Source organism: Oryza sativa, chromosome 4 (genome assembly GCF_034140825.1).
Source record: "Oryza sativa Japonica Group chromosome 4, ASM3414082v1".
NCBI lineage: Eukaryota > Viridiplantae > Streptophyta > Magnoliopsida > Poales > Poaceae > Oryza > Oryza sativa.
Window position 1 is genome coordinate 22,854,766 of NC_089038.1, and position 25,942 is coordinate 22,880,707.

The 25,942-nt window shown below is 46.2% G+C and overlaps 5 protein-coding genes across 7 annotated transcripts; 3 read left to right on the forward strand and 2 right to left on the reverse strand.

The window, feature by feature from the left end:
- The first annotated feature begins 266 nt into the window (after positions 1-266).
- Positions 267-5,229, forward strand: LOC4335983 (mitochondrial phosphate carrier protein 3, mitochondrial). Of its 2 annotated transcripts, NM_001419365.1 has the most exons (7): positions 267-761; positions 1,813-2,174; positions 2,259-2,302; positions 4,046-4,260; positions 4,334-4,458; positions 4,547-4,596; positions 4,683-5,229. In NM_001419365.1, exons 1-6 carry the CDS (start codon positions 465-467, stop codon positions 4,584-4,586), a joined length of 1,083 nt encoding a protein of 360 aa, NP_001406294.1. In that variant the 5' UTR covers positions 267-464; the 3' UTR covers positions 4,587-4,596; positions 4,683-5,229. The 2 variants fall into 2 exon arrangements, with proteins under 2 accessions (NP_001406294.1, XP_015633578.1); XM_015778092.3 differs by lacking the exon at positions 4,547-4,596 and having other exon boundaries at positions 275-761; positions 4,683-5,164.
- Positions 5,230-7,757: 2,528 nt separating this feature from the next.
- LOC4335984 (zeaxanthin epoxidase, chloroplastic-like) lies at positions 7,758-14,819 on the forward strand. 2 transcript variants are annotated; one of them, NM_001419366.1, is made up of 16 exons: positions 7,758-8,375; positions 11,250-11,412; positions 11,519-11,593; positions 11,678-11,778; positions 11,864-11,979; positions 12,069-12,280; positions 12,409-12,500; positions 12,695-12,809; positions 13,030-13,133; positions 13,257-13,302; positions 13,383-13,447; positions 13,568-13,648; positions 13,732-13,786; positions 13,999-14,087; positions 14,178-14,265; positions 14,387-14,819. In NM_001419366.1, the coding sequence occupies exons 1-16, from the start codon at positions 7,879-7,881 to the stop codon at positions 14,465-14,467; spliced, it is 1,980 nt and encodes a 659-aa protein (NP_001406295.1). In that variant the 5' UTR covers positions 7,758-7,878; the 3' UTR covers positions 14,468-14,819. The 2 variants fall into 2 exon arrangements, with proteins under 2 accessions (NP_001406295.1, XP_015636353.1); XM_015780867.3 differs by lacking the exon at positions 7,758-8,375 and adding an exon at positions 10,048-10,813.
- Positions 14,820-15,060: 241 nt separating this feature from the next.
- LOC4335985 (mitochondrial uncoupling protein 3) lies at positions 15,061-17,372 on the forward strand. Its single transcript, NM_001419367.1, has 2 exons — positions 15,061-15,553; positions 16,551-17,372. Exons 1-2 carry the CDS (start codon positions 15,164-15,166, stop codon positions 17,085-17,087), a joined length of 927 nt encoding a protein of 308 aa, NP_001406296.1. The 5' UTR covers positions 15,061-15,163; the 3' UTR covers positions 17,088-17,372.
- Positions 17,373-19,366: 1,994 nt separating this feature from the next.
- On the reverse strand, positions 19,367-21,558 carry LOC4335986 (probable fucosyltransferase 7). The gene is made up of 2 exons (XM_015780868.3): positions 21,140-21,558; positions 19,367-21,025 (listed from the first exon to the last, which is right to left on the reverse strand). The coding sequence occupies exons 1-2, from the start codon at positions 21,387-21,389 to the stop codon at positions 19,515-19,517; spliced, it is 1,761 nt and encodes a 586-aa protein (XP_015636354.1). The 5' UTR covers positions 21,390-21,558; the 3' UTR covers positions 19,367-19,514.
- A 1,828-nt stretch (positions 21,559-23,386) lies between these two features.
- On the reverse strand, positions 23,387-25,734 carry LOC4335987 (probable fucosyltransferase 7). Its single transcript, NM_001419369.1, has 2 exons — positions 25,463-25,734; positions 23,387-25,180 (listed from the first exon to the last, which is right to left on the reverse strand). Exons 1-2 carry the CDS (start codon positions 25,698-25,700, stop codon positions 23,670-23,672), a joined length of 1,749 nt encoding a protein of 582 aa, NP_001406298.1. The 5' UTR covers positions 25,701-25,734; the 3' UTR covers positions 23,387-23,669.
- Positions 25,735-25,942: the final 208 nt, after the last annotated feature.

Here is a 25,942-nt window from a genome sequence, read left to right on the forward strand (position 1 = left end):
TGGAACGTACATCTCACTTCCATGTGGGGTACACATCATGTGGGCCCGCGAGTTTTGGTCTTAAATCTCGTTTGGTGTTCGCTTCGCTGGGGGACGCGGAGCTACGCAGCATCCGGTCGTGTCCACGACCCCACGTGCCCACCCTTTTCGCTCAAATGGGCTGGAATTCTTACTGGGCGGCCCATTAAGGCCCACGATGAGGTAACCCACACCCACCTGTGCGGACTCCGCTATAAAAGCCCAGCCCATTCGGAAGCGGATGCCCTAGCAAATCGCGGAGCCACCGGTCTCTCCCACCTCTCCCTCCCCCGCGAGCGAATGGCGGCGAGCCGCTCGCGGGAGCGGAGCTCGCGCACGCCGCTGCTCAAGCTCAACAAAGCGCGCCCCCGCGCCCCTCCTCGAGATGAGGCCTCAAACCCTAAGCCGCGAGAGCACCACCACCGCCAACGCCCACGCCCGCCGCCATGGCCGTCGTCTCCGAGAGCTCGCGCAAGGCGCTGCTGCCCAGCTTCCTGTACGCGGCCCCTGCCGCCTCCTCGTCGCCGTCGTTCGCGGCCGCCGCAGCCGTGGGTGTACGTGGGGTCCCCGCGCCGTCGCTGGCGGGGCCGGCGGTGTGGGCTCGCTCGCCGAGAGAGCCGGCGGGGAAGATTGAGATGTACTCGCCGGCCTTCTACGCCGCGTGCACGGCCGGCGGCATCGCCAGCTGCGGGCTCACGCACATGACCGTCACGCCGCTCGATCTCGTCAAGTGCAACATGCAGGTGAGATTCACGCAAATTTCCCTGTTCGATTCGGATTGCAACTGTCGTGACTCGTCTACTACTACTACGTAGAAGCTTTCTGGGTTGTGATCGCATTAAATTTATGAATGCTGCCGCACACATAGCATGTTGATGATGCATTGGTTCTGTTGGTCAGTTTGAGATTTCGGTTCGTCATTTGGATCACCTGGCGATCCGTAGTTCTTATGTAATCCGGGTTTGAAGTCTTGGCATCATGCATTCATGCAAGGTTATAATGAGTATCGCCTGCAATGATTCTGAACATGAATGTTCTATCTGATCCTTCAAGGCATACAATTTCTTGTATGTACTTCCTTTCAATTTGCAGTTGGCTACCATTATTTACACATTGTTTAGCAGTTTGTTGTAACATTAACTACATGGGTACATGTACCCTTAGTCTTTGAGCAGAGCCAGGAGTGAGTCATGTTAGATGATGTTCACCTATGCATATATATATAGAGGAGGGAGAAGGATAAATCCCCCTCTACCCTTCTCTTAAATAGATCTAATAAGCGTAGTTGGGTGCATTCCAAGTGACTATTCCAGGACATATTCCTTTGGTATCCTAAGGATATTCTCCTAGGAGACGCCGTAGGAGACATCGTTTGTGCTCATTGCTTTGCTTGTATATTGTCACTGTTATGAACCAACTACCAAGCAATAACGAACCATTGCAACTTATCTTTTGCGGTGTTCATAATTGCAAATTTGCAGTTGATTTATAGGTCGTGTTGCATGTCTATGTGTTTTGTCGATGTATCTTGGATTCGTTGGTGGTTTCTGACCCTGTGACTGAACGACCCTCAGGCTAGTTGTTCTGTGATATGCAAATGTAGGCATGCATTGTCAAATAAAATCATTTTTAATTTGATTGAAATTATACTGATTGCAATTTCATGTCTATCTCATGTGTTTGTACCCCCTAGATTATGTGTTTGATGCATTGGCATGGAATTGCTAACATGCTGTTTATGGTCACATTAGTCATTTCTCCGAATCAATTATTTTACGTTCTTTGATTTCTCAGATTGATCCAGCCAAGTACAAGAGTATCTCATCTGGGTTCGGTGTTCTCTTGAAAGAGCAAGGAGCAAGAGGTTTCTTCAGAGGATGGGTGCCCACACTGCTTGGTTACAGTGCTCAGGGCGCGTGCAAGTTTGGTTTCTATGAATTTTTTAAGAAGTACTATTCGGACATTGCTGGGCCTGAGTATGCAGCTAAGTACAAGACATTAATTTATTTGGCTGGATCTGCTTCTGCTGAAGTAATTGCAGATATTGCACTCTGCCCCATGGAGGCTGTGAAGGTTCGTGTGCAGACACAACCTGGCTTTGCGAGAGGTTTATCTGATGGTCTTCCAAAGTTTGTCAAGGCAGAAGGCTATGCTGGGTAAGTTGATAGGGTCTTGTAAATCACATTGTTCAGTAAGCGGGTCTCTAACATCAGTCTTCCAACTCAATGTTTACTGTGCAGATTGTATAAAGGGATTGTTCCACTCTGGGGGCGACAAATTCCTTGTTAGTACCTATCTCCTTTTTAAGAATTTGCACATGTAGCGACGATTGTCTAATTTTTAAAGTCAGTTAGTGATCATTTTACATAAAATGTATAAATTTTTAGTGCAAAACCTGATTCATGCAGCTTATCCTGTTATTGAAGGGATGGGAACTCCTGAGATACTTGTTTTTTATGTAGTGTACAATGGGCATGCATGAATGATTAAGTGGTTCATTCATGACTTTGCCATGAAAGAGTACAATTGAGTTAAAAACATAATTTCAATGTTTCCATTACAGCAATGCACATAGTTCTTCTTGAAATCACCCAATGGTTTCAAGTTTTTATGTGTGCATATATTGATTTTTCCACACTGCTTGAGCTATCTCTATTACACTGGACCTAGACTCCAATGAAGTGGTATACATTGATTACTGGTATTATTTCAATTATTTTGTACCAGCAGTTATTATGATATGATGTGTTGTAGATGATGTCTTATGATCTGTCATCTTTGTTGTAATGTCATTTTTTTTTCATAATGGTGAAAACTGTTGGCCTTGAACAATTATTTAACATGATTGCAAGCACCAGTGCTCTATGAATTCTTTGTACATATTTAATGGCAACTCCAGTTTAGTCTTGTAGGATTTTTTTTTGGGTGCACATAGTTCTTCTTGCAATCATACCATGGGTTACAAGATTTTATGTGTGCATATATATACTATCCACACTGCTTGAGTTATCTCTTCTATGTTGGAGATAAACTCCAATGAAGTGGTGTACATTTATTTAAAATAAGCAAATTGAATTTCTTGTGGGGAATTTTCTGCCTTTGTATATTTAGTACCCATTTTGATTTTAAGTTGTGGGCAATTGATCTTGAGACATACAATGTTTCATGGCAATTCCAGTTTAGTCTTGTAGGATTTCTTTTTTTGGTGCACATTAGTTCTTGCAATCGTACCATGGTTTACAAGATTTTATGTGTGCATATATAAACTATCCACACTGCTTGAGTTATCTCTTCTGTTTTGGAGGTAAACTCCAATGAAGTGGTGTACATTTATTTAAAATAGACGAATTGAATTTATTGTGGGGAATTTTTCTGCCTTTGTATGTTTAGGACCCATTTTGATCTTAAGTTGTGGCAATTGATCTTCAGATGTCCATGCAATGTTGAAGTACATTTCGAGCAGCATCCAAGATACTTTTGAGTGATGCTATCATGCTGTCTATATCTGCATGCTTGGACATAAAGGCCTTGCATTTTTTGTGCACATTGTTCTTCTGGAGATCACACTATGATTTTCAAGATTTTATGTGTGCATATATAAATTTTCCACACTGCTTGAGTTCTCTCTATTACTATGGAGCTAGACTCCAATGACGTGGTGTACATTAAACAAGTGCCTAACTCATGTGAATCTTATATCGCTTGCAGCCTGCAGCAAACACCTAGTTTAATGATTTTCTCTTTTAGTTTGGATATCTGTCTGCTCAACTTATCTCCTTTTTTGTAGCAATGTCCAATTTGGTGATTTACATGAGGATAGTTCATCAGCTGTATGTTCAGCAATTAAATAAGTCAATACATTTGATGTTGGGATTTTACATTCTAGGTTCTCTGTTGTGATTGTAAATTAGTTTTTGCTATGATACTGAGCACTGATATTCAGTATGCAGCAATCAGATTGTTATCCCGTTGAGCCTTGAGTGCTTTTCATGAAATTTAATTAATTTGACCATTTTATGATACACAGATACTATGATGAAGTTTGCGTCTTTTGAAACCGTTGTTGAGATGATATACAAATATGCAATCCCTGCCCCCAAGAGTGAGTGCAGCAAACCACTGCAGCTCGGTGTGAGCTTTGCAGGTGGTTACATTGCAGGGGTGTTCTGTGCAATAGTTTCACACCCTGCGGACAATCTTGTGTCTTTCCTCAACAATGCCAAGGGCGCAACAGTTGGCGATGTAAGTTTTGTAATCACCATACCATCTTCTGTAACGTGTTTGTTGGATTTATTATTTCTTGTTGCATTTACAGGCTGTGAATAAGCTTGGTATGTGGGGTCTATTTACGCGTGGACTCCCTTTGCGTATCGTGATGATCGGTACTCTCACTGGAGCGCAGTGGGGACTCTATGACGCTTTCAAAGTGATGGTTGGACTGTAAGTGTTCCTCTTTGTTGATTCTGGCCTCTGCCAACATTGATATTGACCAACTTCAGGAAGATTTATTTGGTTTGTTCTCTTCTAGGCCAACTACTGGTGGAGTTGCTCCAACACCAGCCAAGTGATGGTTGGACTGTAAGTGTTCCTCTGTTGATTCTGGCCTCTGCCAACATTGATATTGACCAACTTCAGGAAGATTTATTTGGTTTGTTCTCATCCAGGCCAACTACTGGTGGAGTTGCTCCAACACCAGCCATTGGTGAAGAGCAGCTGAAGGCCTGATGCTTGATTCTATACTTCCGAACTTCTAACAATTCCGTGCCAACTTGGATGATGGCGAAATAGGTTCTTAGTTTAGAAACAAAAAGGATTTTGTTGACGAATGCTTATAGTTCATTAATTCAATCGCTGCTAAAAAAAACTGAGATAAGCATGCTCAGGGCTTACAAATTATAAGGGTATTGCGGTACAGAGTTTAGGATAGTAGTATAGATGGCCATTCGATGAATGATGCTTGCGTGAATGACCGTGGCATCCTTCAATTTTTGTAGGTCTATTTTTTTTATTGCAGTAGAAATGTTGATTACGCCTTGGGCCTTGGCTCTATCTTTTGCTGGCCGGTTGTTATCGTTGTAACTCTCCGCGGTATTCGTTCTTTTCTTCAGATGTCAATAATGCAATCTGTGTAGTGTTCCATTCAATATACCACTGTATCATATCTCTCTATTGTGCTAGTATTAATGAAGCTGTCGATAAGTATTTGACAACCGAAACAAATAAACTTTGGACATATGAATATGAGAATTTATCCTCCCTCCTCACATACATTATCGTTCATTCCTCAACTTTCTTAACTCATCTCATTTATTTTCACGCTCACGTTTTTCAACTGCTGGTTTTTTAGAAGTTGCTTTATAAATTCATATTAATCCATTTTTATGTGCAGCGAGTTTTCAAGCTCACCTCTGAACACAACCTTAGTAGATGTTATCGGCTACTGAGAATTGACTGCTGTGAATGGGTTCGCTTGTAGACACGTCACCTCGCACTGGTAGGTACTGGCTGGTTTTGGTGAGTCGGTTAATCGTGCATTCCTTTGGCGTCTTACAGTTTTGTCAAAAGATAAAAATTAAGAAAGTCACGTCTCATAAAAAGTATCTCGGAGTGTCACTCTCCAACAGGCACACACTGCTTCAGGAGAACCGGATGAAGCCATACGCCAACTGAGAAAAGATCTCCAAACTCACCTATGAAAGAGCAATTTGCCACGTCTCCACGCGTGCTTCTCTAGTTCGTTTTCTGATCTTCTGTGGATATTATTACTGCATGACGTTTTGCTTGCTATGGAATGCACCTTTTCGAGCCAAGCCAACCCAACCCATGATAAATACAAAGATATAATTAGGAAATAAGTCCGAACTTATTTGTCCACGCCTATCAAAATCTATAAAGTTGTGTAAACAACAAGAAACTATGTAAAATGTAATTGTTTAGTTAATGACATAAGGATAAAACTATAATGTTGTGGTATATAAAACCGAATAAAAAATTACTGAATACAAAACGCTTTTGATAACGTGGGAAAACACATTTACAAAACACCTAATTCTACCAAACCTTTACAAACCGCTTGGGCTATACTCCTCCCATAGAATTTAATGGTGTGAATGGACATGCAAGTTAATATGTCATCCGCACCTCCGTGCTAGTAGGCATATGGTTTTCGAGCGGTCTACTTCAGTTAATCATGCATCCCTAAGTTAGTACCTTGCAAATTTTATCAAAAGATTAGAAATGAAGTTAGTACGTATAAAATATCTAGTACGAGTTTATACGAGATAATAGATAGAAAACAATTAACCTTATAGGTTGAAATAGGATTGGAAACTTATCTTCATAAATAGTTGTAATTTTTTCTTACGCTTTTTTTAGAGGTATAGATATTTGTGCTAATTAAGAGGTAATCCATCCTTTCCAAATTGATCATCATATAAGTTTATGCACCAAGACCAAGAACAATTTAAATCACATCAATCAAGACACCATGCACATATTCTCCCACAATGCATGCATCGATTAAAACCCTATACCAATTACACCCTAGCATGCACACATTCTTCCATATTGTATTAATTGTATTCCAATGAAATCCATATCCATGCAGTTATATGATGATTAGAAATTTTGGATTTTATTACATGATGATCAATTTGGGAAGGAGGGAGTATATACCTTTAGGGTGGAGATATATTCTTCGGACTAACACTATGAGTATATATACCTCTCTATACCTCATAACAACTTAAAGTTTTGTAGTGCTAATCATAAACTTATATTTTTCAATCAGTTAAACTAGTTTAATTTTTTTACCTCATATATTATGAGAATGTATATACTTTTGCAATGGAAGAAAACCTCAAAAAACAATTCCCTTTAGAATTAACGGTGAGAAGGTCCCAGTTCAAACGTTGGACATGTAATCTCAATATATATGAGTATTTAGTTCTCAATTCTGAATAAAATTTACATTTGAAACACGACCAAAGAGCCAATAATTAGCTTGTCTAGGCAGTTGGCCAAGCTTAACACCGCCGCAATAAAATTACCATGATACTAATTTTTAAGACGAAAACCACGTACCATAATGTAATGTTATAACAAAGAAAAATCTACTCCATTGTAAGTGATACCCCCATGAACTGTGTTCCACAATATTTTGATCTCCACCATAAGTCTTTCAATTCTCTAATTATTTGATATATGCCTAATAAACCATGAAAAAAATAAACTAAGCAACCAAGAGTAATTTATTAGCACAAACATTAACAGTGTTCATAGCGGATTAAAAGCCAATGCTAAAAATATTACAAACTTTAAAATAAACTAAAAATTATGTTTCAAAATTTAAATTTTGGATCCAGTTGACGACGAGAGACTAGCAGTTTACTGCTTTGAATACTCTGGTAAAAACCGGTGCACCGCTCTTCTTCTACAAATGGACAACTAGGTTTTCGGCTACCGTTCTACACGGCCACACATGGTTAGCCACCCAGCGGTCCGCGCACAGAAGATGGTGAGAACCTGGCAAGATAAAATCCTGAGCCAGCGTCATCCGACCTTCCAAATGGAATCAGGCGATTGGCTGCGGTTCCTCCTCCCTCCACCACCACACCACCACCGGTCGCCTACTCGCCTTCGCCTTCCCTCCTCTCCTCCCTTCCACGACCGCAGCCCAAAACTTCTAGAAGCAACCGCCGCGAGCTTAACTGCTAGTACTACTAACACCTCACCTACCTCCCTCCCCCGCCATTGCTCCGTCTCCGCTACACGCGAAGAGCTTCACCTGACTCTCGCTTGACGTGCTAGTTAGTAGTAGCTCTCGATCGAGGCGCGGTCGTCCGTCGAGGGCGCGTGGCCATGGCGCTCCTCTCCGCGACCGCCCCCGCCAAGACGCGCTTCTCGCTCTTCTCCCACGAGGAGGCGCAGCACCCGCACCCGCACGCGCTCTCGGCGTGCTGCGGCGGCGGCGCCAGCGGCAAGAGGCAGCGGGCGCGGGCCAGGGTGGCGGCGGCAATGCGGCCGGCGGACGCGGCCGCCTCCGTCGCGCAGGCGGCGTCGCCGGGCGGCGGCGGCGAGGGCACGCGGAGGCCGCGGGTGCTCGTGGCCGGCGGCGGCATCGGGGGGCTGGTGCTGGCGCTGGCGGCGAGGCGGAAGGGGTACGAGGTGACGGTGTTCGAGCGCGACATGAGCGCGGTGCGCGGCGAGGGGCAGTACCGCGGGCCGATACAGATCCAGAGCAACGCGCTCGCGGCGCTGGAGGCCATCGACATGTCCGTCGCCGAGGAGGTCATGCGCGAAGGCTGCGTCACCGGCGACCGCATCAACGGCCTCGTCGACGGCATCTCCGGCTCCTGGTACGCCACTCCCCTCCCCTTCCCTTCTCTTTTCCCTTTTCGGATGAAACCATCCGGTTGCATCAGACTCCAGTGAGCAATGTCTTCGTAAGTTCGTACTCGTACAGTCGTACTGCACCACAGTGTAACTAAAAACATTCATTTCAGTCACGCCATCGTGTGTTTAATTAACGATTCTGACCATAATTAAGGGCTTAATAATAATCACCTCGCGGCTGCAACCCTAGCAGTCAGACTATGAGTCCTGAAGGGTGTGTTTAGTTCTTTGGGTGTAAAATTTTTAAAGTATACAGATACATTCGAAGTATTAAACGTAGACTAATAACAAAACAAATTACAGATTATATCTATAAACTGTGAGACGAATTTATTAAGCCTAATTAATCCGTCATTAGCAAATGTTTACTGTATCATCACATAGTCAAATCATGACGTAATTAGGCTAAAAAATTCATCTCGCAATTTACATGTAAACTGTGCAATTGATTTTTTCCCCACATTTAATGTCTTATACATATGTCCAAACATTTGATGTGATGTTTTGGCCAAAATTTTTTGGATCTAAACAAGGCCATGTAGTTATAATTTTGATCCACGTTTTAATACCAAAATTTTACTCTGAATCATCCTCTAACTAATATTTTCACTTTAGATAAGATTATCGTTGTTGTACTTTGGATCATCTAAATCATTTCTCTGGCTGCATCTACCATCTAATCTTGCAAAGAATAGCCTATATGTATGTCAGGAATATTATCGGTTTACATGTACCGATGTAGTTAAAATTATTTATACGCTCGAGAGAAGTTTTTGAGGTGGTTCAAACTAAAATAAAGATAGCTAAAGTGAAAAAATCGTTTAAAAGACACTACGTTCAAAGTGATTTTTTTAATACGGGTGACCGTAAACGTATTTTACTCTTTTGTTTACTCGAGTCTCCAGCATGTTACTTGTGCAGTTGCTAGGCGCGCCGCTGATCTCACGAACACACGTGGTGCGACGCCGCTTAGGCCAGGCGACCCACGTTGGAGCCGCCCCACCAGCCACGGCAAATTGAAAAGAAAAACACCTGGTTAGAGCAAGTTTAACAGTATAGCCCACTACTATCTCCAAATCATCTATAGCCAATGTAATAGCTAATTCATATAATAGGGCTTACTATACTATCAATAGCTGGTCCCATTTGTCATAAATGTCTTGGAGCCTGTGCTGCAGCTCTGTAGTCAACTACTCTTCTCTCTCTTCTTTTATCTCTTTAAAATATGTTTATAGCTGGTTTAGAGCAGGTACAATAGCAGGCTATAAGCTAAACTATAAATATATTTTAAAGAGATAAAGGAGGAGAGAGAAGAGTAGCGGGCTATAGATATGTAGCCAGCTGCAGTACGAACTCTAAGATGTAATGTGGGTATGATAGGTAGGACCGGGTATTAATAGTATAGTAAGCAATTATATGAATTGACTATTAGATTAGATATAGATGAATTGAAGCTAGTAGTGGGCTATACTAGCTCTCATCAGTCAGCTGGTCGGCGTCGGCGTCGTCGTCGCTGCTTTCCCCTTCTCCTGGCCCCGCCGGCGAGCAACCCGCGCCCGCCACGTACGCGCGTCCCACTTCCCCCCACCCCACACGCTGCTCCACTACGCGCCGAAAGGGTGAAACCACCCATCCGGCCCTTCCATTCCGCGGCGGGTGCCTCCAATTCGTCGAGCACGAGCGAGTGAGCGACATGGCTTCTAACACACCAATTCGTCGAACACTTCCGATCGTCTTCTCTGTCTCCGTGTGAGTATTGACCTCAGGCGCCGCGACGTCTGCAAGAGTAGTCAGATTCAGGAGATGCTCGTTGGGTAGAGCGGATCGGAGAGTCACTGTCACAGTAGCGCTTCTGCTCTTGCTTCTCGGATCCCACCACCCAAGAAGAGCTTTGCTTTGCTCCCGTTCCACTGCCAGTGCCAGCCATGGCGCCACTCCCAAGCTCCAGCTCAACGCGGGCCACCTCTCTCGTGGCGATCCCGGGCGCCTCCTGCCCCCATGGCCAGGCGCAACGCCTGCTCGCCTTCCGTCCCCCACGACGCGGGTCACAGTGGCGCGGGCTTTGCGTGTCCCGGGGGCGCCACGGGGCGACCGTCGCCATGGCAATGCCGGCGGCGCAGGCGGCGGGGCGCAGGGCGCGCGTCCTGGTGGCCGGCGGCGGCATCGGCGGCCTGGTCTTCGCGCTCGCGGCCAAGCGGAAGGGGTTCGAGGTGGTGGTGCTGGAGAGGGACATGAGCGCCGTGCGCGGGGAAGGGAAGTACCGGGGCCCGATCCAGCTGCAGAGCAACGCGCTCGCGGTGCTCGAGGCCGTGGACGCCGGCGCCGCCGACCAGGTCATGGACGCCGGCTGCATCACCGGCAACCGCGTCAACGGCATCGTCGACGGCGTCTCCGGCTCCTGGTAAGGAGTCAAGTCGTGCCAGCGTTAGAAGCGAATTGCAACACCCACCAAGGATTGGTTGCGTCTATCAAGCCTAAAATTATGGGGTTTTTTTTTCTCCTTTCTAGAAGTACTAAGTGTAAGAATAATTTGCTGGTTTACACTATTGGCCGTCCTGTTTGTACAAGTTTTGCTTACCTATTGCTACAACCTACATGAGAATCATTAATCACAGACCTATAGTTTCAATTACAGTACAATACTGTACAAGGAAATGCAATTTGTTGCTTAATCATTAGTGCTAACTTGACATATAAGGCAATTATTCTTTGTGCTTACTCTGCTACATTTGTTTGCATTTGCAATTCTGAATGTTGTTGTCTGCTTGTTGGTTAGCTTTAAGATGGGAACTCAACTGCTGAAGGCATCCATTTGACTGTGTCAAATTGGTATTCAGGTACATCAAGTTTGATACATTTACTCCTGCAGCTGAGCGAGGTCTCCCAGTTACAAGGGTTATTAGCCGAATGACGCTGCAGCAGATTCTTGCTCGTGCGGTTGGTGATGATGCTATACTGAACGATAGCCATGTTGTTGATTTCATAGATGATGGCAACAAGGTGAATGATCAGTTTGTCATTGTGGTCAATTGGCCATATCCTCAGTATAAAATGTGCTCAAAATGTTATGGAAAATTCTTATGTTATGGCTTTTGGACAAGTACAGGTAACTGCAATTTTGGAGGATGGCCGGAAATTTGAAGGTGACCTTTTGGTTGGTGCTGATGGAATATGGTCAAAGGTAATGTAATCACTCAAATCTTTTGGTAACAATTGACAAACATAATCAACAGAGACGTGATTTGAGAATTTAATTATTGGACAGGTGAGGAAGGTGCTTTTCGGGCAATCAGAAGCAACTTATTCAGAATATACTTGCTACACTGGCATTGCAGACTTTGTGCCTCCTGACATTGACACAGTTGGGTATGTAGTGCGGATTCAGATGACTGCTGTATTTTTTTCCTCTGTTAGGAAATACTAATATGTTCCTCATTTTCTTCTGTTGAAGGTACCGTGTATTTCTTGGTCACAAACAATATTTCGTCTCCTCAGATGTCGGTGCTGGAAAAATGCAGTGGTATGCATTTCATAAGGAACCTGCTGGTGGCACTGATCCTGAAAATGGTGAGTTCCTAGAGTGAAACTTTTGAGCTCACAAGCATATGCGGGCCCTGTCTGTGTTCTTATTGTCCACTAATGCTTTTTATTGGCAGGTAAAAATAAAAGATTGCTCGAGATATTTAATGGTTGGTGCGATAACGTCGTTGATCTGATAAATGCAACTGATGAGGAAGCAATTCTTCGCCGGGATATATATGACCGACCACCTACTTTTAACTGGGGAAAAGGTCGTGTCACTTTGCTAGGTGACTCTGTACATGCTATGCAGCCAAATCTGGGTCAAGGTGGCTGCATGGCTATTGAGGTACACAATTAACTTTTCATGTCTCTGATGACACTACCAGCATGGTGGATGCATTTCTTGCCCTGGTATTGAAACTCAGCATATATACTTATGTTACTGTGGCAATTTTTTCCCACTTGATTTCACAGGATGGTTACCAGCTGGCTGTAGAACTTGAGAAGTCCTGGCAGGAGAGTGCGAAGTCTGGAACTCCTATGGATATAGTTTCCTCCTTGAGGAGGTAACTGTTTTTTATGTTTTATCATACTAGTTTTACCTAGATAGAATGTCTTCTGGCATCGACTAGACTTTATGTCAATACGGATCAAAATTATTCTTCAAGGCCATCTTATTGTGTATACTCTTAATTCTTTAGGTGTGATCCTCAGTCATTTGATTGATGATCAAGACATTATTGTGCTTGTGTGGCTGCAGATATGAGAAGGAGAGAATACTACGTGTTTCTGTTATACATGGGTTGGCAAGAATGGCAGCAATCATGGCTACCACTTATAGACCATACTTGGGTGTGGGTCTGGGACCATTGTCGGTATGTCAAGAACTTGTTCTGCTTTGTACTTCTAATATCTAAATGTACTTATGTGGTTTATGCCCGTCAGCCAGTTTTAACCTGCTTATTATGTCTGTTGCTGATTATTTTATTTTATTTCTGAAACAAGTTTCTGATTTAGATTATCATCATAAGAAAATCATTGAAGAATCGCAGACTAAAATTATTTGGTCTTAATATGGATATCTGTCCAATGCAGTTTTTAACGAAGTTGAGGATACCACATCCTGGAAGAGTTGGTGGGAGATTCTTCATCAAGTATGGAATGCCTTTGATGTTGAGCTGGGTTCTAGGAGGAAACAGGTGATTATTGAGCTATAACTTCGATTTTATTTTGAGCTCACATGTAGATACATAATCTGAAAATACTCACTAGATTGGCATGGTTGTTATTACTCACCATATGTTAATGTCACCAATGAACAGCACGAAGTTAGAAGGAAGACCGTTAAGCTGTAGGCTTTCTGACAAGGTATATCTCTATTCTGTATGATTTATCAATGTGGGGCAGTGCAATATTTTCCTTTTCTGACTTTTACAATCATGCTGAAGGCAAACGACCAGCTTCGTCGATGGTTTGAGGATGACGATGCATTGGAACAAGCCATGGGTGGAGAGTACGGTCTTACTTGTCTTCAGAATTTTGATTTCATTTTATGTCAAATATGCTCTGTATAATCCTTCTTAATTCCAGTGCCTTTGAGAAAAGGTACTCATTAGAACAATGCTACTTGCAGGTGGTACCTCCTCCCCACAAGTTCTGGAGACTCGCAACCCATTCGATTAATCAGGGATGAAAAAAAGTCACTCTCCATTGGGTAGGTCTAAATAATAAATCTGTTATTTTTTGGTAACACTTTCTTCAAGGATTGTAGAATAAAACAAAATTGTTCTTTTGCAGAAGCCGGTCAGATCCCAGCAATTCGACTGCTTCCCTGGCATTGCCCTTGCCACAGGTTAGATAAGCAAAATGATGGCATCAAATATTTGTTGGAACTTCTTTCGAACTATAAATGCATTGCAACGGTTCTTAGGTGGAGACATTCAACAGCTGAATTTTGTTTTACTTATTACTACAACCTAATTTTCTCTTGCCTAAAAAAATCTTCAGTTTTATTTCTGTCAATAAAAAACTAATGCTTCTCCAATTTGTTCAACTTCATTGCAGATATCAGAAAACCATGCTACTATCACATGCAAGAATAAGGCCTTTTATGTGACTGATAATGGAAGTGAACATGGTACATGGATTACCGAGTAAGTTCTGAAAACCGCATGATTCTTTGCTCTTGCCCTGAATTCGAAATGGATGCATCTTACTAATTCAGTCCCATGTGGACTCTCCAGCAACGAAGGTAGACGCTATCGCGTACCTCCGAACTTCCCTGTCCGTTTCCATCCCTCGGATGCCATTGAGTTTGGTTCAGATAAAAAGGTACCCAAACCTTACTGACACCGTATTGTACCATTGTCTCCTCTCATTTTGTTCAGAAGAACCATTTGCGTTGAGTTGCTGCAAAAATTCTGAGTTCTGATCAATTTCTACGAACTTGCAGGCCGTGTTCCGTGTGAAGGTGCTGAGCACGCTCCCATATGAATCTGCAAGAGGAGGGCCGCAAATCCTGCAGGCAGCATGAACGAGAGACTTCAGTCAGCCATGGCTGCTGTCATCACTCATCAGCTACTGTACAGCATCCAGTAAAACACAGTGAATTTTGCACTAAAATGCAGGTTCCACTTCCAGACAGGATTTTGAATAGCTTTCTCTGACGGATTGAAATTGCAGTTCTCCATACAGAAACTGAGGTGTACAATATAAAAAAAAAGAAACTGAGGTGTACAATAGCCAATAGGGACAGGCAATTTTAGCTGTTGCCTGCTGTATATACATTGTTGTGCCATTACAGCAACAAGGTGGAATGTAATTACGGCATGAACACAATTTACCAAATGGAAAAAAATGTAGCTAAAAACCGCTTTGTTTGGTAACTAGTTGTACTTTTCCGAACTTTCTTCCAAGCGGAGGAGCCTTACCTTGCCACGATGCGATCTGATTTCTGAACTAGAACGTCAGCCACAATGCGCCACATGCACCACCGCAGAGCGCCGCCGCCACCGCCGCCGCCGCCGCAGTGTTCGCCGCCATCGCCGTCGGGAAGGCGAGGTCATGGGAGTGTGAGATTTGGGCCGCTAGTTCGGCGTAAGAGCCCTTCCCAGCCGTTGGATCACCATTGCTCGGTCCAGATTTACGCCAGGTTAGGCTTGTAGAATCTGCGAGGCGTCTCCTGCCTGGCGCTAGCCGCTAGGCTCCCCACTCCCCGCGAGCTTCAGCCATGTCCGCCCGAGCCGCCGCCGGCGGCGGTGACGGCGATGGCGGGGGCCGCCGCAAGACCCTTGCCAAGGTGTCCCTCTCCTCGCTCTCCGCCGCCGCGGCGGAGGCGGCCACGTTCCCCATCGACGCCGTCAAGACGCGCCTCGAGCTCCACCGCGGTACAGGGGGCAGCGGCGGGGGAGGCGGGGGCGTCATGCGCGTCGCTGGCGAGCTCGTACGCGACGGGGGAATCTACCGGGGCCTCTCCCCCGCCGTACTCCGGCACCTCTTCTACACCCCGCTCCGCATCGTGGGGTACGAGCACCTCCGGTCCACCTTCGCCAGCGGTGGACGAGACGCGGGCCTCCTCGAGAAGGCGCTTGCTGGGGGTGTCTCCGGCGTTGTCGCACAGGTAACACGTCTCCTTAAAGATCAGACTCGTCTCGCTCGTTTGTTAGCACACTAGATCGAACTGTGCTCTATTCTGAATTTCTGATGGGTAGTACTACTAGGCATTGTACTGTCTGTACACATTACTCCCCAAGTTACTCAGGGAAGATCATTTTGATGTTTGATTATTGAAGTTAGGATATGTTTTTTCTCGGTGTAAAAGTAAGAACTGCTTTGGTAGTATTACATTTAGAAGATGGAATTGAACTGGACTTGGGGACTTGACAGGATTGGAACTGTTTTTTGCTGGACTTGTTGAAGACTGTAACATGCTAGCATTTCTTAGTTCCAACCTATTGGTTCCAAACAATGATGCACATTATCATTAAGTAAAAAATTCAACAAAATAGACATATACATCTTAAGGCAGGGGAAGGGATCTTCTAATTTGTGTCATTACCGTTACCAAAATTATAGTATCACAATGCAGATGATAAAGCAGCAGACATCAGTCTGGATGTGTTTTTGTATGACAGGCTCATTTGTCTCCAAGTCTCCACCACCTCCTTATGATCCAACCTACAGTACACTCGAGAGCCACAATGAGACCATGCCATCCCTGCTGACAATGCATTGACACATTGATGGACTGTAGGACTTGTGTAGCGCAAGATGTGTGCGATAGGACACCTCTACCTCAAGGTCACTTGCGTGACTAGTATAGGAAAGAGGCGATACCTGGGTACTCAATGATGCTGCTCCTCGAGGGTTGTGAATAAGGTTGATTAGAAAAGGATGACCTGACTAGCACCCTCATTTAGGTTTTGAATAGTTTGTCATTCCTAGAGTAAAGTAGCAAGCAATTGAGATAATCAAAACATTTTAGTTTGTTAGAGAGAGATTTTGTAATCAACATGCTGCTGGTATTAACCATCTGTTAGAAGTAGAATTGATATAGCTTAATAGCTGCTATTGTTTCGTTGATCATTTATTGACATTATAGTTACTCTGCAGTGCAGGTGGTGGCAAGCCCTGCTGATCTCATCAAGGTAAGGATGCAAGCAGACAGCAGACTGTTGAGCCAAGGTATCCAACCACGGTATACAGGAATCTTTGATGCCTTTACAAAAATTGTACGGGCCGAAGGATTTCGAGGACTTTGGAAGGGTGTTGTTCCTAATGCCCAACGAGCCTTTCTTGTCAATATGGGTGAATTGACATGCTATGATCAGGCAAAGCATTTCATCATCCGGAAGCAAATCTGTGGCGATAACCTGTATGCTCACACACTTGCCTCTGTCGCATCTGGACTGTCTGCGACAACCTTAAGCTGCCCAGCAGATGTAATCAAAACTAGGATGATGAACCAGGGCAAGGATGCAAAAGTTCTATACAGGAATTCTTATGATTGTTTGGTCAAGACTGTCAAACATGAGGGGTTGACAGCATTGTGGAAGGGATTCTTACCTACATGGGCCAGGCTTGGTCCATGGCAGTTTGTGTTCTGGGTTTCCTATGAAAAATTGCGCCAAGCATCAGGTATTTCGTCATTCTGATGGTGCTGGCTTAGTTTTATCTTACATGATTACAGGGAGCATCCAGAATAAGATTTTGTTAATTGTTTAGCTCGGCTTGTGGCATTATCATATACCATGCTTGTCCTCATTTACTCTTGACCATGTCTGAGTATTGTACCCATCGCTGAGGATGCAGTAGTTACAAATCACCACCATGTAACTTTATAATTATAATTGACAACTAGCTGGGTGGCCCGCGCAATTGCGCGGCTAGCACCCATACAGAATTATCTATTTTTAATATGATTTTACTTAATTTTTATTAAATAGCTATCTCATTTTCTTAAAACTTTGAAAGGCCAAACCTTATCATCCTGTGTTTCTACTTTTATAGGTTTTTTAGAAGTCACACAGGCTATTTGCTTCTGTCTACCCCTTATTTCTATCACCCTCTTCTTTATTTGTTTACTCGATCTATTGCCGTTTCTGTTCATTCTCCTTGTAACCTTTAAAAATTGAATATTATAGTTTTTAGTGTTTATTATCTCGTTGGTTTCATTTTTATAATTTTTAGAAGTCCCATCAAATGCTGCCACTATGCTTCTCTACGGCCTATTCTCTGTCTCCTCTCTTTATTGTCATTGGGATTTTAAAAATCAAACATAATTATCATTTGGATTCATTTCGTTTACTTTAAATCCTACCAAACCGTTAGTGGCTTAGCCACTGTACTATTATAAGTCTCGTCCGCTGCCTCCCCTCTTTCCTGTCATTGAGATTTTAAAATCAAACATGATTATCATTGTTTTTTTTTACTTTTTAGAAGTCCCGAACCTTTAAAAATTGGACCTCGTAGTTTTTAGAGTTTATTGTCTCGTTGGGTTTTATTTTTGTAATTTTCAGAAGGCTCGTCAAACACTGTCACTATACTCCTCTACAGCTCGTCCATTATCTCTTTTTGTTATCATTGAGATTTTAAAAATCAAACATAATTATCGTTTAGGTTTTGTTTTTTTACTTTCTAGAAGTCCCGTCAAACCATCAATGGATTTGGCATTATACTCCTTTATGGCTCGCCCGTTGCCTCTTTTCTTTATCGTCATTGAGATTTTAAAATCGAATATGCTTATTACTGGGATTTATTTTTATTTTATAGAAGTCCCGCCAACCGTCATGACCGTGTTGCCTAACGGCATGTCCGTTGTCCCTTCTTTTAATCGTCATTGAGATTTTTTTAAATGTTTTGTTAATAGTTTTTCGATGTCCCATCAACCATCACCACTGTACTTCTTTATACATCGGTTGTTTCTCCCATCTTTATTGTCATTTGTCATCTGTGTTCTAGATGATTTTTTTGTTTGAAAATTCCGTATTTTTCATTCCAATATTTTTTATTTATAAGTCATATTCATACTTGAACCCTTATAATTATTTTATATTTTCGGGATCATTTTATTTGACATTCCAAATTTTAATTAATATCATCATGTGTTCTAGATGGTCTCTTTGTTCGATAGTCTTTATTATTTATAAATTGTATTCCTAGATGAACCCTTATTTTTTTTCTAATTTCAGATTTTATTTTATTTTTTATTTTGAATTTTAAATAATCTCGTATTGTGTTCTTATATCTACTATTATTTTAATATTTCTAATTTCAATTGTTTAAAAACTATAGCCGTTGCTTAAGTCATCAAAATTTTGGCTTGCCTATAGCTTCCGCGTGGAAGGAGCAACGTAGCCTATAGCTTAATATGCTTGCTAGCTGATAGCTAGGATTGGTTTGTCTTTCAATTTTTTTAAAAGTGGTGTGTGCACGCGGATTCCTGGAACATTGTCAGTTTCCAATGTATTGTATGACTCGGTTTTCCTTATTTTCATTTTGACTTATTGCCCGATTAACTTTTTTGTTTTTTCCTTTCAGTTTTTAACTAATTCTAATCCTAAATCTAGTTCTATTTTTCTTTTTCCTTATTTTTTTGGATTAATCTTATTTTCGTTTTGACTGATTGTCCGGTTCACTTTTTTTTTCCTTTCTTCAGTTTTTAACTAATCCTAATCCTAATCTAGTTCTATTTTTCTATTTTTATTTTTTTGGATTAATGTGAGAATTTCTAGCCCGTGAAAGCAAACGTGGAGGCTCCTTTTTCTATTACTTTAAAGATATAATAGATTCTCGCTGTCATTGGTCATTGATCAAAATAATTCAATTGCTTCATTATTACATTTCCATAAAGTTTCCATACTCTTTTTCATACGATAGTTGCCATGTTTTCCTTTTCACTTGGTAACATTGTTCTCTCAATTACTATAGTTTTGTCTTGCTAATGTGCAAAGTTTCTTATCTTGAGAAATATCATATCATACAAACTTGATTACAATTCAGTAAATGTTTTCTTAATGCTTTAACAACAAACAAGTGAAGAACAGTGCAGATGGACAGGCGGAGGGACAATGGAATGCAACTCAGTCCACCAATTGAACACCATCCTTGAGGTCCTCGCAGTGCCGGACGTGCCGGACCGTCTTGCCGTTGTCACCTTTGGTCCTCGCCTGGCAGTCGTAGTGCGGCGGTGTGTGGAAGCACGGCTCGACGGTGGCGGCTAGCCGGCACGGCGGGTTGGGCGCCTTCTTGCGGACGGGGACCATGAGCACCCACGGCCTCAGCCCGGCCAGCCCGTGGCTGACGTACCCGAACGTCGAGGCGGCCGACGTGAGCGCCACGTCGGAGAAGCTGAGCAGCATCATCTCGGCGAGCGCCTTCTGGTTGTGCATCCGCTCCTCCGACCGCTGCCCGCCCAGGTGCGTCGGCTGGAATACGCTCACCGCGTCCCCGCCCGCCGCGCCGTGCTCGTAGTACATGTCCCTGATCCTCTCGTAGTACTCGCCGTGCAGCGACACCACGAGCACCGCCTTGCGCCTCGCCGGCCGCTGCTGCTGCTGCCGCCCGGAGCCAGGGATGGCGGTGGCGTTGTCGGAGCCGGAGCTGGACTCGCGCACGCGGGGCAGGATGTTCTCGCCTTGCGCGCACGAGACGATCTGGCCGTAGAGCTCGTCGGTGGAGATGGGCGCCCAGGAGAAGGTGCGCACCTGGACGCCGACGCGCTCCTCCGCCTTGGCCAGGTACGAGCCGTGGTACCGCATCACCATCCCCCACACCGTGTTGCTCGGGTGGAACAGGTAGCGGCCGAGGTGGTGGAACACGGCGTCGCGGCGCGGGAACATCCGCGACAGCTCGCGCTCGTACCGCGGGATCAGGAAGAGGCCCGGGACGAAGTAGTTGTCGGAGAGGAGCACCACCCAGCCGACGCGCCGCAGCGCGTCCTGCCCGTCGTCGCAGAAGAAGAGCCGGTCGCTGGCGCCCGGGCGCGTGTAGTCGTGCCGCAGGTGCACGTACATCCACGGCGGCGGCGGGTCACGGCCGCCCTCGCCTCGGCCCAGCGCGTTGCCGAGGCTCTCGCGGGTGCGTATGCCGAAGCGCTCCATGCCGCGGATGGGGAAGTCCTTCTCCGGGAGGACCCACGTCGCGCCGGGGAACGGCTCGCAGAAGAGGTCCTTCATATCGTCGCCGGAGCGGTGGAAGAGGAGGACGCGGCCGGTGAGGAGCGCGTAGAGGAAGGCGGACGTGATCGAGAGCATGCGGTTGCCGAGCCCCGCGTGAGGCGTCCACACGAGGTACCTGCACTCGGAGGGAGCGTCGGAGGTAGTGTTCGACGACGACGGCGACCGCAGGCGGGCGACGGCGCGCTCGTAGGCGGACGTGCCGGGGCCGCAGAGGCGGTGGAGGGACTCGTAGCGGCGGAGGGCGGAGACGAGGTGCGACGAGAGGACGTGGAGGGATCGCCGGCGGTAGAGCGAGGCGCGGTAGCGGCTGAGGCAGGAGGTGTCGTTGAAGTCCGGCGAGAGGAGGCCGCCTAGTAGCCGGTCGTGCGGCTGCGCCACCTTCACGACGGGATCGGCGCCTTGTTGGCTGGACACTGCATGCACGCGCGGTAAGAAACGTTTCGTTCTTCCTCCTTTTTGTCGTAAAAAATGGAACAAACAAAACCATCCAAATGCACACGTACTGGCATGGACGTTATCATACGTACCGGCGTTTAAGACGACGCGAGCTCCGGCCGAGACCCAGCTGGTGTCTGCGCCGCCGCCATGGCCGCCGGAGGGCGTCCACCGTGCGCCGAAGAGGACGGCCATGAGAAGCACAACCATCACGCTCACGGCGATCGCCAGCAGCGCCGGCCGCACGGCCGATGAGGACGAGCGCCCGCTCTTGGTCTTGCCGTGACCGGCAGTTGCCAGCGACGACGATGGCGCCGGCGCCATCCTGATCGAAGGACTCATCACAGCATGCAGCTGGACCGTGTCTGCTAGAATGGATACAACTGCATGCCCCTTGCTTCAATTCACGTCCTGCATATATATCAAAGAATGTTTAGTTTTGACCTCGTTTGGTGTGTGTCAAGTATCAGAATACTGGTTGGAGTAATGCACAGTAAACGGCATTTTACTCGACTGCAAGCTAAGCGAACTCACAAAACCGGGTCTTGCCTACTGGGTCTCAGCCGCTCGATTACATATCCGACGGTGGCGGTGGCGGTAGTATTGTGTCGATCAGCTGGAAGCGTAGTTGCGTCCAAGTAAAGTTCCTGTAAGGCGGTAAATCAAAGATTCAAAATGAGAAGTCAGTCTACATGTCAAAGCTTCGATCATGGCAAAGTCCGCTTCTTGGACATGAATAGCTGCCGATTTAGGGGTACGCCAGTTCAGAAAATTAGAGGCAAGTAGTTCACTGTTCACACTGTATTGTCACTCCGATTCTTCCTCCATATATTGCAAAACCTATATAAACTCGAGGTATGGTATAGGAAATTAGGAGCAACATGTCTTGTTTATGCATTCGAATTGCGTATCGGGATAGATCGAATTGGCGAAACCGCTAAAAAGTGGCTAGTCGCACGCCTCTCCTCAAGCGTAGCGCAGCCACATGGCGCGCGCAGAGAGGGAGACCGCGGTAGAACGGCGCAGGAGCGCCACGTGCGGCGCCTTTCTCCGATTTTCTCTCGGTTTTTTCTTTCTTTTTTTCTGGTTTTTTCCTGATTTCTTTTGGTTTTTAACGTATACGTATATAAATTTTGTATAATTTTGTATTCGGATGTATACAAAGTTTGTATAAGCACGAATACAAAATTTGTATACGTTATGTTTTTTCTATTTTTTCTTTAGTTTTTCGGTTTTTTAAATATGTATCCACATATACAAAATTTATATACGTGTATACAAACTTTGTACGTGATATTTTTTCTGGGTTTTTTTAATACATACGTATATAAAGTTTGTATATGTCGCATACAAAGTTTATATATGACGACATATCCAAACTTTGTATATGTCATATATAAACTTTGCATATGTGTATATATTTTTTTATACATATAAAAATATATTTTTATAGTAGTATTAGCAGTGTAGTAGTAAGTAGTACTACTTTGTACTAGTACTAGTAGTACTACTAAAGTAGTAGTACGTACGGGTGCGCCGCGCCGGCGGCTGGGCGTGCGCCCAGCCGCAAGCAGCGCTCTCAAATTGGGCATTGAAATTTTTTTTTATTAAGCTATGCCTGCCATATCTCTCGAACTTGAGATCTTTTTAACTTTGAAAGCGTATTAATTATATGGAATTTAAATTACATTAAATAGAAAATTGAGGCCAAAATATTATAATTTTATAACCTTAGGGTCTGCTTCGCGATCTGTGCTAGCTCTCCTTCAAATCCAATGACTCTAACAACATCCGCGACCAGCTATGATCCAATGAGTTAGGGGGTGGGGAAGGAGGAAGAAGGAGGAATTCCCTAAGCTTAGAGGGATGGTTGTGGGAAGCGGAGAAGCCAGCGGGCAGTGCTACTGAAGCTGTTGGATGGCAGCAGGTGATGAGCCAATGTTGACGACGGGGCAAAGCAGAGTGAGTGTTTAGGTGGTAGGGAGTCTAATGGTGGAAAGCTGCCTGAGTCGCCACTAGGTTGAGGAGAGGCAAGAAGGGATAAGGAGGAAGGTCAGGCATACCTCACAGGAAGCTCAGGTTATTGGAGATGTTGAAAGTTTATGTATGTAGGAAAGTTTTGATGTGATGGATAGGTTAAAAGTTTGAAGAAAAATTTTGGAACTAAACTTGGCCATAGATGATGAGGATAGGCCACGGGATTGGCTGGCACAGAGAAGAAGGAATGGAGGAAGGCAGTTTGAAGGGTACAACCATCACTATTGGTGCACCAGAGAGGTGGAGCAAAGGGATTTTAATGAATATTTAAATGACACGTAAGAAACAAGGGGATATTTTCTCTAAGGATGAAAATACTTTTCATACTTCTCAATGTGATAAGGGAAAAAAGGGCAACTTAAAAAAAACAACCTCTTTTACAACATTAATAATGAAATTGTAGTGCAACGCACGGTTGGCATTTGGCAACTACTTATTACAGTTCAGTAAATGTTATCGACCTTTATACGCTATAATAACAGCAGTTTATAGTTTTCAGTTTTCTTACTGCTGTAAGATGTAAACACTCAGCAGAAATGAACCATGAGAACATCCAGGCAACTAGGCAAGAAAATGGAACAAAGCTCAGTCCACTAACTGAACGCCATTCTCGAAGTCCTCGCAGTGCCGGATGTGCCGGACAATCTTGCCGGTGTCGCCTTTGGCCCTCGTCCGGCAGTCGTAGTTTGGTGGGTTATGGAAGCACGGCTCGATGGTGGCGGCCAGCCGGCACGGCGGGTCAGGCACCTTCTTGTCGAGGGGGCTCATGAGCACCCACGGCCTCAGCCCGGCGAGCCCGTGGCCGACGTACCCGAACGTCGAGGCGGCGGACGTGACCACCACGTCGGAGAAGCTCAGCAGCATCATCTCGGCGAGCGCCTTCTGGTTGTGCAGCTGCTCGCCGGAGCGCTGCCGGTCCAGGTGCGTCGGCTGGAACACGCTCACGGACTCCCCGCCCGCCGCGCCGTGCTCGTAGTACAGGTCCTTGATCCTCTCGGAGTAGGCGCCGTGCAGCGACACCACGAGCACCGCCTTGCGCCTCCCCGGCCGCGCCGCCGGCTGCGGCTGGTCTCCGGCGGCGGTGAAGTTGGGCCCCTGCTGCGTCACGCGGGGGAGGATGTTCTCGCCGTGCGCGCACGACATGATCTGGCCGTAGAGCTCGTCGGTGGAGATGCGCGCCCAGTAGAAGGAGCGCACCTGGATGCCGACGCGCTCGTTGGCGCAGGCCATGTACGAGGCGTGGTACCGCGCCACCATCCCCCACACCGTGTTGCTCGGGTGGAGCAGGTAGCGGCCGAGGTGGTGGAACGCGGCGTCGCGGCGCGGCAGCATCCGCGACAGCGCGCGCTCGAACCGCGGGACCAGGAACAGCCCGGGCACGAAGTAGTTGTCGGAGAGGAGCACCACCCAGCCGACGCGCCGCAGCGCGTCCTGCCCGTCGTCGCAGAAGAAGCGCGGGTCGTTGGCGTTGCGGTTGTAGTCGTGCCGCAGGTGCACGTACATCCACGGCGGCGGCGGCGGCGGGTGGTCCTTGGCGGCGCCCTCGCCGCGCCGCAGCGCGTTCCCGAGGCTCTCGCGGGTGCGCGCGTTGAAGCCCTGCATGCCGGAGAACGGGAAGTCCCCCTCCGGGAGCGTCCACGTGGAGCCCGGGAACGGCTCGCAGAAGAGGTCCCTGAGGCCTTCGCCGGCGGGGTGGTGGAAGAGGAGGACGCGGTCGGTGAGGAGCGCATAGAGGAAAGCCGACGTGAGCGTGAGCATGCGGTTGCCGAGCCCCTCGAGCGGCGTCCACACGAGGTACCTGCACTCGGCGTCGGAGGTGTTCGACGGCGGCGGGGAGCGGAGGCGCTCCACGGCGCGCTCGTAGGCGGAGGTGCCGGGGCCGCAGCGGCGGTGGATGGACTCGTAGCGTCGGAGTGAGGCGACCAGGTGCGGCGAGACAGCGTGGGGGGACTGCCGGCGGTAGAGCCCGGCGCGGTAGCGGCTGAGGCAGGAGCTGTCGTCGAAGTCCGGCGAGAGGAGGCCACCCAGGAGCCTGTCGTTCCGCGGCTCCACCGCCGCCGCGACGGGATCGTCGCCGTCGCGTTGTTGGCCGGACACTGCGCATGCAGGAACGGGAGAAAATTAAAAATGCTTGGTCTCAGGCTCAGCTACTCAAATTACATCACGCGGTATCTCTGCCTTGTGCGTGCATGAAAATCTGCGTGCAACGTGTGCACACTTGGTGCTTCAAAAAAAAAAAAACTTATTTACGAAACTATTTACTTCTTCGTATGCAGTGTAAGCTACTACTAACTGTTCTGTTCAGTGTCAGGAACAGGAGATTAGCCAAATATTTGTGGCTGTCAAAGAGCTCAAGATGAACGGAAATGCATACTTACCGGCGTTGATGACGACGCGGGCTCCGGCGGAGACCCAGCTGGTGTCCCCGCCGCCGGAGAGCGTCCACCGGCCGGCGCCGCCGAAGACGACGGCGACGAGCAGCACGGCAATCACGGTCACCGCGATCACCAGCAGCGTCGGGCGCACGGCCGACGACGAGCGCCGGCTCTTGGTCTTGCCGTGCGCTGGGCTGCTTGGCAGCCACCGCGCCACCGACATTCTGACCCGAGGACTCATCGCGCTAGCTTCATTGTGGCAACCCCGAAACGACGAGATAACTCGCCTCGCATTCTACGTATATATACAAGTCAATAAACTGATGAAGATTCGTTTCTCCATGTGGAATTGCAGCAATGTACCGGCGCAGTGCAAGGGTGAGAGATACGTATATGTACTGAACTTGAACGCAAGAATTTGTCCCGACTCCCGACTAACCAAAGAAAAGATGGGAAATTCAGATCGCACAGATCGAGCAGATG

Coding starts and splice junctions, on each gene's coding strand:
- LOC4335983 (XM_015778092.3), top strand. CDS start 465: ATGGCCGTCGTCTCCGAGAGCTCGCGCAAGGCGCTGCTGCCCAGCTTC. Junction 4,261..4,333: donor AGGGCGCAACAGTTGGCGAT/GTAAGTTTTGTA, acceptor TTGCATTTACAG/GCTGTGAATAAGCTTGGTAT. Junction 4,459..4,682: donor TTCAAAGTGATGGTTGGACT/GTAAGTGTTCCT, acceptor GTTCTCATCCAG/GCCAACTACTGGTGGAGTTG.
- LOC4335985 (NM_001419367.1), top strand. CDS start 15,164: ATGTCCGCCCGAGCCGCCGCCGGCGGCGGTGACGGCGATGGCGGGGGC. Junction 15,554..16,550: donor TCTCCGGCGTTGTCGCACAG/GTAACACGTCTC, acceptor TCTGCAGTGCAG/GTGGTGGCAAGCCCTGCTGA.
- LOC4335987 (NM_001419369.1), bottom strand. CDS start 25,700: ATGAGTCCTCGGGTCAGAATGTCGGTGGCGCGGTGGCTGCCAAGCAGC. Junction 25,181..25,462: donor CCGCGTCGTCATCAACGCCG/GTAAGTATGCAT, acceptor CTGCATGCGCAG/TGTCCGGCCAACAACGCGAC.
- LOC4335984 (NM_001419366.1), top strand. CDS start 7,879: ATGGCGCTCCTCTCCGCGACCGCCCCCGCCAAGACGCGCTTCTCGCTC. Junction 11,413..11,518: donor TCATAGATGATGGCAACAAG/GTGAATGATCAG, acceptor GGACAAGTACAG/GTAACTGCAATTTTGGAGGA. Junction 11,980..12,068: donor TGGCACTGATCCTGAAAATG/GTGAGTTCCTAG, acceptor TTTTATTGGCAG/GTAAAAATAAAAGATTGCTC.
- LOC4335986 (XM_015780868.3), bottom strand. CDS start 21,389: ATGAGTCCTTCGATCAGGATGGCGCCGGCGCCATCGTCGTCGCTGGCA. Junction 21,026..21,139: donor TCGCGTCGTCTTAAACGCCG/GTACGTATGATA, acceptor GCGTGCATGCAG/TGTCCAGCCAACAAGGCGCC.